Source organism: Dendrobates tinctorius, unplaced genomic scaffold, assembly GCF_039654945.1.
Source record: "Dendrobates tinctorius isolate UK_male_01 unplaced genomic scaffold, ASM3965494v1 ptg000203l, whole genome shotgun sequence".
NCBI lineage: Eukaryota > Metazoa > Chordata > Amphibia > Anura > Dendrobatidae > Dendrobates > Dendrobates tinctorius.
Window position 1 is genome coordinate 8830001 of NW_027361870.1, and position 12874 is coordinate 8842874.

Here is a 12874-nt window from a genome sequence, read left to right on the forward strand (position 1 = left end):
TCATTTTCAGTGTAAAAAAAAAAAAATGAATGGGGAATATTGCTAAGCACTCAACGATCAATTTTTGACATCTCTGGACAGAACACGTGTGCGTTACAAAGAAGACAAATTGGCTTAAATGCAAATTGTGTAACGTTCAAGTAGCTATAATTCTAAAGGAAGAGGTCCACAAAGCACACGCCAGGCTGGTTTGAAGAAACTGCAGGGGAATGGTGTAAAGTTGATGTGTGCATTATACCAGTGGTTGATTTTTGGAGAACCCTTCCAGTTGAAGGAGTTTATTCAGAATAGACAATTCCCTTTAATACGATGTCTGATGACGTACAATGCAATAGTATTTTTTTTAAATGAAGTAACTTTTTAATAGTGTTGCCTGTAACACATATTTTCTTCCACAGAGCGGTTTGCTTTCCTCGTTTAGTTTGTCCATGACTGATCTTTCAAAATCATGTGAAAATCTGTCAGCGGTTATGCTATACAATCCCGGGTAAGTAAGTAAAACCATACTACAAACAGGCTATAAATCCAAAAAACTAAAAGCACTTCAGTGAAAAATAACATTCTTTAATGCACCTGATGCGACGTTTCGGCTAACACTGCCTATCTCCAGTATTTATATTTATTATACTAATTTATATTTCTAATATAAAATTGTTTTTGAAGTTAGATCTATCACAAGTAACGCCTTTTTTTTTTTTAATCCAATAACTGACTTTTTGTAGATTTTTTTTTTTTTTTTTTTTTTTTATCACTGTTTTTACTTTTCAGTATAGAGATAAGCCTGTATAACCTTATAGAGGGCAGAGCTGAGACATCCCTCATTCGTTAGCAAGATGGGTGATCAGTATAAATACATTAAAGGGGTTGTACCAAGTTAATAAATTCTCCTCCATCAATAAGATACTGCTTTCCTTGTTGATTTTGTGAGGGTCGGACTCCCACTAATCCTAAGAACAGAACTCCGGAGGGATCCGTTGGCGTGGATTGGAGGTTGAGCTGGTTCCTGTGTCTGAGCCACTCACTCTAGGGCAGCGCTTGTCTAGTTTCACACTAGCGTTACAGGGTGCAGCTCACGGCCGCCGCTAAGCTCCGCCCCCAGCCGCGCCCCCTCCGGTCAGCTCCTCTGATCGCATGACGCTGCATGCGATCAGCGTACCCTATATTTAGCGTTGGGTACGCTGGTCGTGTGCTGGCACACTTTTGCTGATGCATCCGCCCTTTTGGCGCTGCGCCGACGTGTGCCAAACGCACTTTGTTGCATTTTTGTGCACTTGGCGCAGCGCCAAAAGGGTGGATGTGCCGACAAAAGTGTGCCAGCGCACGACCAGCGTACTCAACGCTAAATATAGGGTACGCTGATCGCATGCAGTGTCATGCGACCATAGGAGGAGCTGCCTAGAGGGGGCGTGGCTGGGGCGGAGCTTAGTGGCAGCCATGCGCTGTGCCCTGTAACGCTAGTGTGAAACTAGCCTTAGTCTCAAGATCCCACCGAGAATTAATCGAGTGGTAGGGTGCATGCCTGACTTGCACTTCAAAGCCCAGTTCTCAGGATCCCCATATCTTACGAATCTTGGTACATCCCCTTTAAACAATGGTATAATTGGTTACAGCTTTATGTCTTTAACATTTCTTCAAATACTCTGTATTTTGATATCTATTTTAAATATTATCTCATAGTTATATTAAAGGGAATCTGTCAGCAAGTTTGTGCTATTCCATCTGAGAGCAGCATCATGTAGGGCAAGTGAGCCTGATTCCAGGGATATGTCACTTATTAGGCTGTGTGCCTTAGATCCAATACAATCTGTGTTTTATCAGCTGAAGATGATCACTGCCTGGCTAGGTCTCATGTGCACAGCAGTCAGGCTAATCTGTGTAACCCCACCTGCACCGCTTGTTAGCAGCTTACTGACAATGTGCACCAGAAGCTGCCAAACTAAGGGGGAGGAGGGGGTAATGCTCCGCTCAGGATTATGATCGATGGTACATATACAGCCAATAAGACAGTGATTCTTTTTTAAAACTACACCAACCAGTCTAGTAAGGGACAAATCCCTGGAATTGGGCTCTCTTGTCCTATATCATGCAGCTATCAGATTACATAGCAAGAACCTGCTGACGGATTCCCTTTATTGCTTCATTATTTACGAACTGGACTGTGTTTTTCATTATATTGTGCATTGGTTTTTTGTAAGTATGGAAGGAGGAGATGCTCTGGAAATTGCTGTTGATTTATAGAACTGCCTCTCTACCAGTGGCATCTAGCGATCTTGTCATGTGGTTGGACAATCCTACCTGTGATTCACATTTCCCCCGCCCCTACAATATCCAGCATATCATGGCTTCCGTGAGCTGCACGCAAATATTACATGTTACGCGGTCCTGCAATCATTATAGGGTATATAGGTCCAGACGTAGCACGGTGGCTCAGTGGTTAGCACTGCAGCTTTGCAGCGCTGGGGTCCTGGTTTCTAAAGGCCCTGCCACACTAAGCAAGATCGCTAGCGAGATCGCTGCTGAGTCACTAGAACTGTGACGTTATAGCGATCTTACCAGCGAGATCGCTGTGTGTGACAGTGACCAGCGACCAGCCCCCCTGCCGGGTATCGCTGATCGTGCCCGAAATGTCTGGACATTTCTTTGGTCGATCATGTCCCGCTGAGTCGCTTGTATCGTCACGATTGACACCTAGCCTAACGACCTCGTTAGCGACTCAGAAGCAAGACAAGGCGGGGATTAGCGTTCCCGTTTCCACGCCTACCTCGGCTCTGATTGGTGGTCACTACAGCGTCCTGATTGGCGGGCTTCCTTTTAAAAGAAGCTAACAAAGTAGCGCTTCAGTTCTTTGTTCCTGACCCGGGTGTGTCCAAGTTGAGATCCTGTTTTTGTCCAACGGCTGCGACTCCATTTTGGATCATCTGCTTTTCCATCTTTGTTGCTTCTCTAGCCAGTTAATTGTAGGTATTTTTTGAATGAAATGGAGCACTAGTACGTCACCTTCTTTTAAATGCACGGCCAATCAGGACGCGGTAGCGTCCACCATTCAGAGCTGAGAGGGCGTGAGAAAGGGAGCGCAATCCACGCCTGTGTAAATACAGCGTCACACAGTACATCCCTCATCGAGGTGTGAATCGTCAATGGAACATGCAATGTGACAGGGTCCCAACGACCACCGACATCGTTACAAAGGTCGCTATGACACGCTAGATCGTTGCTCCGTCGTTGGGTAGATTGGACTGTCTGACATCTCAATAGCGACCACATAGCGATGCGGCAACGATCCCTGTCGTGTCGTATTGCTGTCGGGATCGTTATAGCGTCGCTAGGTGTGTCGGGACCGTAATTCCACCAAGGACAACAGCTGCATGGAGTTTGTGTGTTCTCCCCATGTTTGCGCGGGTTTCCTCCCAGTTCTCCGGCTTCCTCCCATCCTCCGCAGACATACTGATAGGGAATGTAGATTGTGAGCCCCAATGGGGACATGATGATCTCTGTACAGTGCTGCAGAGTGATAGTGCTATAGAAGCAAGTAAAATAACAAATGACTGGTTCCATTGTTTTCAGTGAAAGTATATCAGAGCACATATGGTGCAATATTACTGACAGCGATGGTGGTTATTGGCAGGAACAATTCTAGGAACAAACTGGCTCTCTCCATACATGTGTCGTGACTGTCACAGCTGATCAGCCAGTGGGCTCCATGTATCCAGGTTCCCTCTGCATCTTGTTCGGTAAGCGCTATAGCTTGCCGTATAAGCCCTGACCCGATCTAATTTGCTCATCTCTAGTAACAACCCATCCAATCCACACAGGCAAAGAAATCAAACCACAGATGTCCATAAATTAAGCTGTGTATAATAATGAGAAAATGACACATGGAAAAAGCATTGAACACGTGTACTGAAATTTATTTAAGTGGTATTCCCATCTCCAAGGTCCTATCGCAATATATAGTAGGTGTGACAATAGTAGTATTAGCAAATACCTCCTATTAGAAATGTAGTATAGTTCTTCTGACTCGCTAGGTCTCTTACCCCAAGTGCAGGGCGTTGCTGCAGCTTGGGTATCCATGGTTGCGACCACAATTTGAGTGGTCATAACCTTGGAAACCTAAGTTACTGCAATGCCCTGCACATGGGGTAAGCGGCATAACGAATCTCATGATTGCGAGACGTCATCGCTGAAGAACAGTCTGATAATGGAGAGAAATTGCAGCATTTCAGAATTATGTTAAAAACCTTAGATACTGACATTAAGGATTTAGGAAATTAAAAAAATGCTGGAGATATTTTAACACATAAATTTAACCCAAAATTAGTTATACAAATGGTAGTTTCCTGATTCCCTTTTTAAGATGAGGGGTTTATGACGGGCACTGGTGTGTGATGACGGTCTCTGTACATCTCCGCAGAATATGTTGGCGTTACAAAAGCAGCAGGAAATAGATGACATGAGTAGATGATCATTTTTCTTTCTGACATATTCAATTTTCTTTGTTCTTTTAAAGAAGAAACCCGTTAAGTAAACCAGGTAGTGCCCTGCTGAGCTGTTAACATAATTCCGGAGCCTTTGCCCCACGGTGACGTGTTGATTTTCCATTGTAGAAATCCCTTTTCAGAAGTAACCTTAGTTCTTTAATCACGGCTCGTCTGCCGGCTTGTCAAAGCTTTCTGAGCACATAAGGAAAATTGCTATCCTTCTTGTACTTTTTATGTCGCATTCATCGTGTAACTGGTATCATCTGCGAAGCTCATGATCGGCGCATGGTTTGTGCCAAGTGCAGGGTGACTGCGAATCTGCTTCCCTTCTGTCTAACATTCAAAGTGTCATAATTTAATAGAAAAATTGATAGAACCACGCCATCCAGCAGAATAGGTGCCGACAGGCTTGTGTGCAACTGTTTTAACTTTTAATAGCTGAGAAAAATTTCCTTTCGGGTTTTCTCTTATATTTATATAAGATTTTAATAGGAGGAATAACATTTCTCCCCGAATCATCTGTAAACAGTTGTTGCCATAGTGACCAAATCTAAAGGTGTTAGAACTTCACATTCTGCCTATTCCCCTCGTCCTGTTAGATCGTACCGCACCTGATTGTTCTCATTGACGTCCTTACTGTGAGACCGAGCAATTCATTTCATAAGCCGCCATACAGAATGGACACCTTAACTATTGCACTGCTGTATCGGGCTGTACCCCATGTGCTACCAGAAGTAGAAAATATAGACCTCGCTGATACGTTTCAGGCACCATTGGCTTTGGGTTTCACTTCCTGCGCCATATACTTGAATTTGCAAATAAAGTCCGTGGAGCCTCATTTAAGAGTCTCAAACACAGGACTAGCCAGATCTTCCTCCAGGGAAGGACCCAGCCAAGGAGTGGCTCCATTCGAAAACCACCATTACCACCATATTAAGTGGCCCTTTAAGTCAATATCCATCTCTTTATGAGTTTACAGATGTTGGTCTACTAGGCATTGCTCCCACCTAGCCAGAATCCTACTCCACACTGATGAGGGGCAACACCCCGAAACAGCTGTCTGTGGATGGATAACTGGCCTTGGTATTTCCCTTGTCATATTTGTAAACTCGTAAAGAGCTGGATATTGACTTAAAGGGCCACTTAATATGGTGGTAATGGTGGTTTCCGAAAGGAGCCACTCCTTGGCTGGGTCCTTCCCTGGAGGAAGATCTGGCTAGTCCCGTGTTTGAGACTCTTAAATGAGGCTCCATGGACTTTATTTGCATATTCGTATTTCCCAGGGAGCAATGCACCTAGGATTTCACTGATTGAGCGCCTTTGCCAGCTGCCGCAGTGTTTTCTTTGACTGGTCTCCCTGAGGTCAGTGATTGTTTCGTGATATACTTGAATTTTACACTTACAGCATGTTGACGGGGGCTTAGATATAGAAATCACGAGACCCCAGAGAAAAAGTCCTATGTTCCACCCACCCCTGCTCAGAAATAAAAAGCACAATAAATATTTGGCGGAGTAGATGGGGTCCCACATACTGTCGTGCATAGGCACAGTCACGGAAGGGAATACCTCCTAAGTTTTAAGGACAGGGAGAGGGAACATATATTGCGGCACGTAATGCTGCTGAAGCCCTTGTGTTCTCAACCACTATTTTAGCCATGACCCCATAAAGTATGATGCCCCCAAAATACCCCTACACAAACACACACACACTATAACTTCACCGTACCCCCAAGACACAAAGTATGATGACCTCCCCCCACAGTGACCCCAGCTAAGTGTGATGTCCGTACAGTGCCTCATGTAGTAGGAAGACGTCAGGTTCTGTTGACGTTGACCATGTGATGGATCCATGACCGGTTGAATTCTGTTCTTTTGCTTCTATAACAGAGCAGAAAAAGGAAATTCCTAACCCAGATTTGCGTCTAAGTTAAAAGTATTGAGCATGGCTGATACCTGCAGGCTCTCCCTCAACATTTGGTAAGGGGAAGAGTCACAGACAAGTCAGAATCTTTCTTTGGCTCGTTTAACTTTTCAGTGTGGTGGGAAAATAAGTGTTGGGGGGTTCTGACTCCAGAATGGGAACAACTCAAAATTCACCAGTGGTGCATGAAACACATCGCTAATGGACACTTTCCACTTACCAAATATGACAAAAATCCATTTAGAGGCAACATAGAATTTTCTAGGATTTAGTTTTTGTCTGGTGAGAATAAGAAATACTCAGATTTGTGATTCCCAACAATCTCCAAAAATAAGGGAGTGGTCATTTAATGTATAGCCTTCATCACTATAGGCGGGATGTGCATCAATGTAGACAATTCTTAAATAATAGCAAAAAGCAGGATACATGGCTGCATAAGAAGTAAAAATACTCTCTGTATCCACCAACTGTCACGTCCGCCATGTCTGTTTTGCCTCATGACCCCTGGAGTGGTGTGCACGTGCATCTCATGTCTGCTATCCTGCATGTTCCCTAGAGCAGTGTGCACACTCACCTCATGACTGTTGGGCTGCAAGATGCCTGCGTTTCTGCTCTGCCTTCTGTGATCATCTCTATGTTCCAAGAACCCCTGATCATGTGTCCTTCCTAGGCTCCAGCGCTGTCAGGTTCTGCAATCATCTCTGCATGTCTGGAACCCCTGATCATGTGACCTTTCCTAGGCTCCAGCGCTGTCTGGTTCTGCAATCATCTCTGCATGTTTGGAACCCTGATCATGTGATCTTTCCTAGGTTCGAGTACTGTCTGGTTCTGCAATTATCTCTGCAAGTCTGGAATCCCTGGTCATGTGACTGCTCTCTGTGATCCTGTAGGACCTGAACTGGAAGTTCTCGCCTGGTCCTGACCCGGAAGTACTGGTGCTATGGTGCTATATCAGACCGCCCCTCCCTATGGTCAGGGCCTGATTATTGTGTTGCTTCCCTGCATGGCTGTTTGGTCTGCTCGTTCGCTCCCTGTATTCTGTGCCCCTGCACTCTGCCCTGTCGTGCGTCTCTGCACACGCTCTGTGCTTGTACTCTGCCTCTTGTCTCGTGCCATGTCTTGTGTTGTCTCTTGTGCCATGTTGTGTCCTTGCTCTGCCTTGCCTGTTTCGCCATGTCTGGTCTTTGCTATTCTGAGCCTTGTAGTACTTCTCATATTTCTTGTCTCAGACTGGTTTTCCGTACTCTGTCCTATTGTGCTCTCCTGCACATTTCTATGTCTAGTCCCAAGGCTCTGCCTTGGCCTACTCTGGGCTTCGGCCTACGCTCCGCTGCTAGACCCTGTCCTCTGGTGCTCTCTAGCACACGCCCTGACTAGTCCCAAGGCTTTGCCTTGGCCCGGCTCTAGGCTTCGGCCTACGCTCCGCTGCTAGTTCTGTCTCTCGTTTCTTGGCTAGTCCCAAGGCTCTGCCTTGGCCCAGCTCTGGGCTTTGGCCTACGCTCCGCTGCTAGCTCTGTTCTCGCTCTGATCTGACTGTGTTTCTGTTTCTGTTCCTCTCCATGTTCTGCTCCCTGTCTTGCCTTGTCTCGCTCCCTGTCTTGCCTTCCCTGAACCCCGGTGTGGGTTCCCTTGCTGCCTCCTGTGCCTTGGTCTTGCCTCGTGTTTGTGTACAGCCATGTGCACTGGCCAGTGAGGCGTGCCTCCTACGTCGCTCCTAGCATGCACCCTGCCTTGAACCCTGGCGTGGCTCCTAGCATGCACCCTGCACCCTGCCTTGAACCCTGGCGTGGCTCCTAGTACGCACCCTGGCGTGCCCTCTACACGCGCAGGACTCTGCCTTGAACCCTGACCCTGGCGTCTCAATGCACGCGCAGGACTCTGCTTTGTTTCTTCTGCTTTGGCGTGTCTCTACACACGCAGCCTGTCTTGTTTGTTGTACTTTGAACCCTTCTGTCTTGTACCTTGTCCCTTGGCGTGTCTCCATACATGCGCCCTGTCTCGTTTGTTAAGCCTTGAACCCTGGCGTGTCCCCTACACACACCTTGCCGTGCACCTTGCTTTATACCCTGGCATGTCCCCTACACACGCACCTAGCCTTGCACCTTACCCTGGACCCTGGTGTGCCCCTAGCACGCATCCTGCCTGGAATCCTGCCTTGGATCTCGGCGTGTTCCCTAACACGCACCATGCCTGGAGATATGTCATGCCTCTTTGCCTGAACCCTGGTTTGACTGCCAGATGCCCGGAACCTGCCGATCGCTGCCAGAGATCGTAAGCCTGATGACTGCGGCCTGATGTCCGGAGCTGATTTCCGCAGCCTGATGCCCTGATCATGTCAATCGTTGCCAGCTGTGCAGAGTCCGATGCCATTGTGCCTTTACCTGTACCCAGACGTGCCACCTGGTACATACCATGTTATGGACCTTGGTGTGCCTACGCACGCACTTTGCCGTGTTTGCTTGTTCTCACCTTTTTGCACTGAATGTATCCTGAAGATACCTTGAACTTACGTCTTGTCTTGTTTTGCTTCCTGCTTCCCTGGTCGTCACACTCACATAGTGTCCCCCTGAGCCGGCCGTCTGGTCCCAGCAATCGTGGTGGCTCACCCCCTTGGTCTTGCCCCTGACACTCCCTGTATAGGGGGTGGTTCCTCACAAGGTTAGCTCGCCCTCGGTGGGTGGGTGCCACGACCCAGAGGGTCCACTCAAAAAATCGGCTCAGCAGAAGCTGAGTCCGTCACACCAACCCAGCAGTTTAGTCTCAACCCTCAGCAGCTCTTTGTTTTTGTGATTTACCGTACCCTGAGATTTTGCTGGCATGAATGCATTAATCTCTTCCTAAAGGGAGTATGTGCACACATCGGATATTTGCGTCAGATTTTTCGGAAAGGAAAAACGTGTAAAATACACACATTTTTATGTTTTTTTTTTTTATGTATATGCCATATTTTCCTTTATCTATTTGAACGCTGAAAGAATTGGAAAAGCAAAATAAAAAAACGCTTTGATTCAAAACGGCTAGGAAAAATAATCACCGTGTGCATTAGACTTCAGAAATCTCGTTCACTTTGCGGTTGCTGTAAAATGATTTTTTTTTTTTCCACAGTACAAACGCAGCATACGAACAAGCCACAAATTCATGAGCACCTTGTAAGGTGTAATTCTAATCTACTTTTTGTGGTCTGGTCTGACACACCAAGCGTAAAAATGACAATAGTCTCTTATCACCAGTTTTAGTCATTGTACACTTGACATTGCATTAATTCATTTCTTGTATTTTTTTTGTACACCCTTCACCTTGATTGTAGGATTAGCCAAGAGTTTTCATACGCTGTCCATTTTTCTAAATGGTTTGCACACTCCCGATTTATACGTATGTCATTATTTCTAAAGTATGTATTACTGCCTGATCCCAAACGTCTCCAGGTAATAGCGAGGCACATTTCTTATGGACTTCCTAGTTAATAGTATTTATTAAGCACATTAGATCAGCTTTGATCAGTTTATATTTAAAAGGAGCCTCTTGGACACCTCTAACCTCCCAAAAACGTTTAAAAGTCGGTGTAGCCCTTTAAGAGTTGATCCCTTTATAGCCCAAAAGTGCTGCTTCGGCATTGAGTGATCACTTTTTGGAGTTCAGTTCACTTTGGTCTGGAACTGCATTAATGTGTAACTATGCACTTACAGCTCCTCAGTAGAGTTGAGCGACTTTTGGTTTTTTAGGGTCGCGTTTCGTTTCGTGAAACCCGACTTTTCCAAAAGTCGGGTCGAGCAAGATCGTCCGATTATAGGGAAAAGTCGGGGTCGTACCGAAACACGAAACACAATGTAAGTCAATGGGGAATAAAAGTCGGCAGTGAGAGGAGGACAGGAAACACACCAACAGTGCCCATTTGAATGCCAAAAGCATCAATTCTTCTTACTTAAGCTTGTCAACCTTAATTAACTTCATAATACAAGTTACGCACTGAAAAATGGGGGTTATTTGGCTACAGTTGTGTGGGGGGAGGGCTGGCTCCAGGTTTTCATGTGCCCTGGGCGAAAGAGCGCCCCTTTAACACATACCACAACTCATCATGCTCCGATACGGCAGAGAAATAGCGGTATAGTACAATGAAAAATACTTCACTTTTTACATCTCATGACGAGGCCCATCTATTTCTCCATACAGAATCATTGGTCCCATATAATGTTTGAAACAGTATGTGATGAGCTCCACATAATGCTACAGTATATGTTGGTCCCCATGGATGAAGCTCCACTGTCTTATGGGCCCAAATAATGCTCCAAACATAATGGGCCCCATTTCTAATGCTCTAGTGTATAATGGGCCCTGTAAATCATAGAATCATAGAATCGTAGAGTTGGAAGGGACCTCCTGGGCCATCTGGTCCAACCCCCTGCTCAAAGCAGGATTCGCTAAATCATCCCAGTCAGATGTCTGTCCAGCCTCTGTTTGAAGACTTCCATTGAAGGAGAACTCACCACTTCTCGTGGCAGCCTGTTCCACTCATTGATCACTCTAACTGTCAAAAAGTTTTTTCTAATATCTAATCTGTGTCTCTTCCCATTCAGTTTCATCCCATTGCTTCTAGTCTTTCCTTGTGCAAATGAGAATAAAGTTGATCCTTCTACAATGTGACAGCCCTTTAGATATTTGTAGACAGCTATTAAGTCTCCTCTCAGTCTTCTCTTTTGCAAACTAAACATTCCCAAATCCTGCAACCTTTCCTCATAAGACAGGGTTTGCAGACCGGTCACCATTCTGGTCGCTCTTTTCTGAACTTGCTCCAGTTTGTTGATGTCTTTTTTAAAATGTGGTGCCCAAAACTGGACACAATATTCCAGATGAGGTCTGACCAAAGAGGAGTAGAGGGAAATAATGACTTCACGTGATCTAGACTGTATGCTTCTGTTAATACATCCTAGAATTGCATTTGCCTTTTTTGCTGCTGCATCACACTGTTGACTCATATTCAGTCTGTGATCTATTAGTATACCCAAGTCTTTTTCACATGTGCTGTCACTTAGCCCTATTCCTCCCATTCTATATATGCTTTTTTCATTTTTATTGCCCAGATGTAGTACTTTGCATTTCTCCCTGTTAAAAACCATTCTGTTAGTTGCTGCCCACTTCTCCAGTTTATTTAAATCTTTTTGAATCCTCTCTCTCTCTTCTCTAGTATTAGCTATCCCTCCTAGCTTTGTGTCATCAGCAAATTTAATCAGTTTACCCTCAATTCCTTCATCTAAATCGTTGATAAAGATGTTGAACAATACAGGGCCCAGGACAGAGCCCTGTGGTACCCCACTTGAGACATTCTTCCAACTGGATGTGCAGCCATTTACGACCACTCTTTGGGTCCGATCACTAAGCCAGTTATGAATCCACCTAACAGTTGCCTTGTCCATTCCATACTTAGTCATTTTTTCAATAAGGATTGTATGAGAGACTTTGTCAAATGCTTTGCTGAAGTCAAGATATACTATATCTACAGCATTTCCTTGATCCACCCAATCAGTGATACCGTCATAGAAGGAAATTAAGTTAGTCTGACATGACTTATTAGTTAGAAACCCATGCTGACTCTGTTTAATCACTTCATTCTTATCCAGGTATTGACATACATGTTGTTTAATAATTTGTTCAAAGATCTTTCCTGGTATAGAAGTCAGACTCACCGGCCTATAGTTGCCTGGGTCCACCTTCTTCCCCTTTTTGAAGATAGGAACAACATTTGCTCTTCTCCAGTCTTCTGGCACTTCTCCTGTTCTCCAAGAATTTTCAAAGATTATGGAGAGGGGTTCAAAAATTTCTTCTGCTATCTCCTTCAGTACTCTGGGGTGTAATTCATCTGGACCTGGAGACTTGAATTCATTTAGGTTAGCTAAGTGTTTCCTCACTATCTTTCTGTTTATAGATATCCTGGATTCTTCTATTCCCTTAATAGGACAGTGAATAACAGTTGATGTTGCATTTCCTTTCTGAGAGAAAACAGATGCAAAATAGGAATTTAAAAGTTCAGCCTTCTCAACATCCTGTCTTACCATTTCATCATTTTCATCCTGTAAAAATCCTATAGCATCTTTGACTTTTCTTTTACTTTTGACATATCCCCAAAATCCTTTATTATTGCTTTTGACATCTCTTGCAAGCCTCAGTTCATTTTCAGCTTTAGCTAATCTGATTTGTGCCCTGCAGGTTCTGCAGACAGCATTATATTCTTCTTTAGATATGCCTCCCTCTTTCCATTTTATAAACATTTTTTTCTTCCTTTTTAGCATGTGCTTAAGTTCTGTGTTCATCCATCCTGGTTTCCTTAAATGCTTCCTATTCTTCCCTCTTTTCGGAATTGTTAACAACTGTGCTTTGAGAATTTCATTTTTCAAGATTTCCCATCCTTCCTGGACATTTTTGTCTTTAAGGATATCCAGCCATTGGATCCCTCCAATTCTCTTTCTGAATCCCTTAAAAT

The 12874-nt window shown here is 44.7% G+C and overlaps 1 protein-coding gene across 7 annotated transcripts in view; it reads left to right on the forward strand.

Annotated features, from left to right (window-relative positions):
* Positions 1–12874, forward strand: part of KIF16B (kinesin family member 16B) — a 538624-nt gene that overhangs the window by 202540 nt on the left and 323210 nt on the right. For all 7 annotated transcript variants that reach the window (XM_073553802.1, XM_073553803.1, XM_073553806.1 and 4 more), the window contains exon 17: positions 399–487. In XM_073553802.1, coding sequence (XP_073409903.1) covers positions 399–487 — 89 coding nt within the window. The remainder of the gene's footprint in view (positions 1–398; positions 488–12874) is intronic.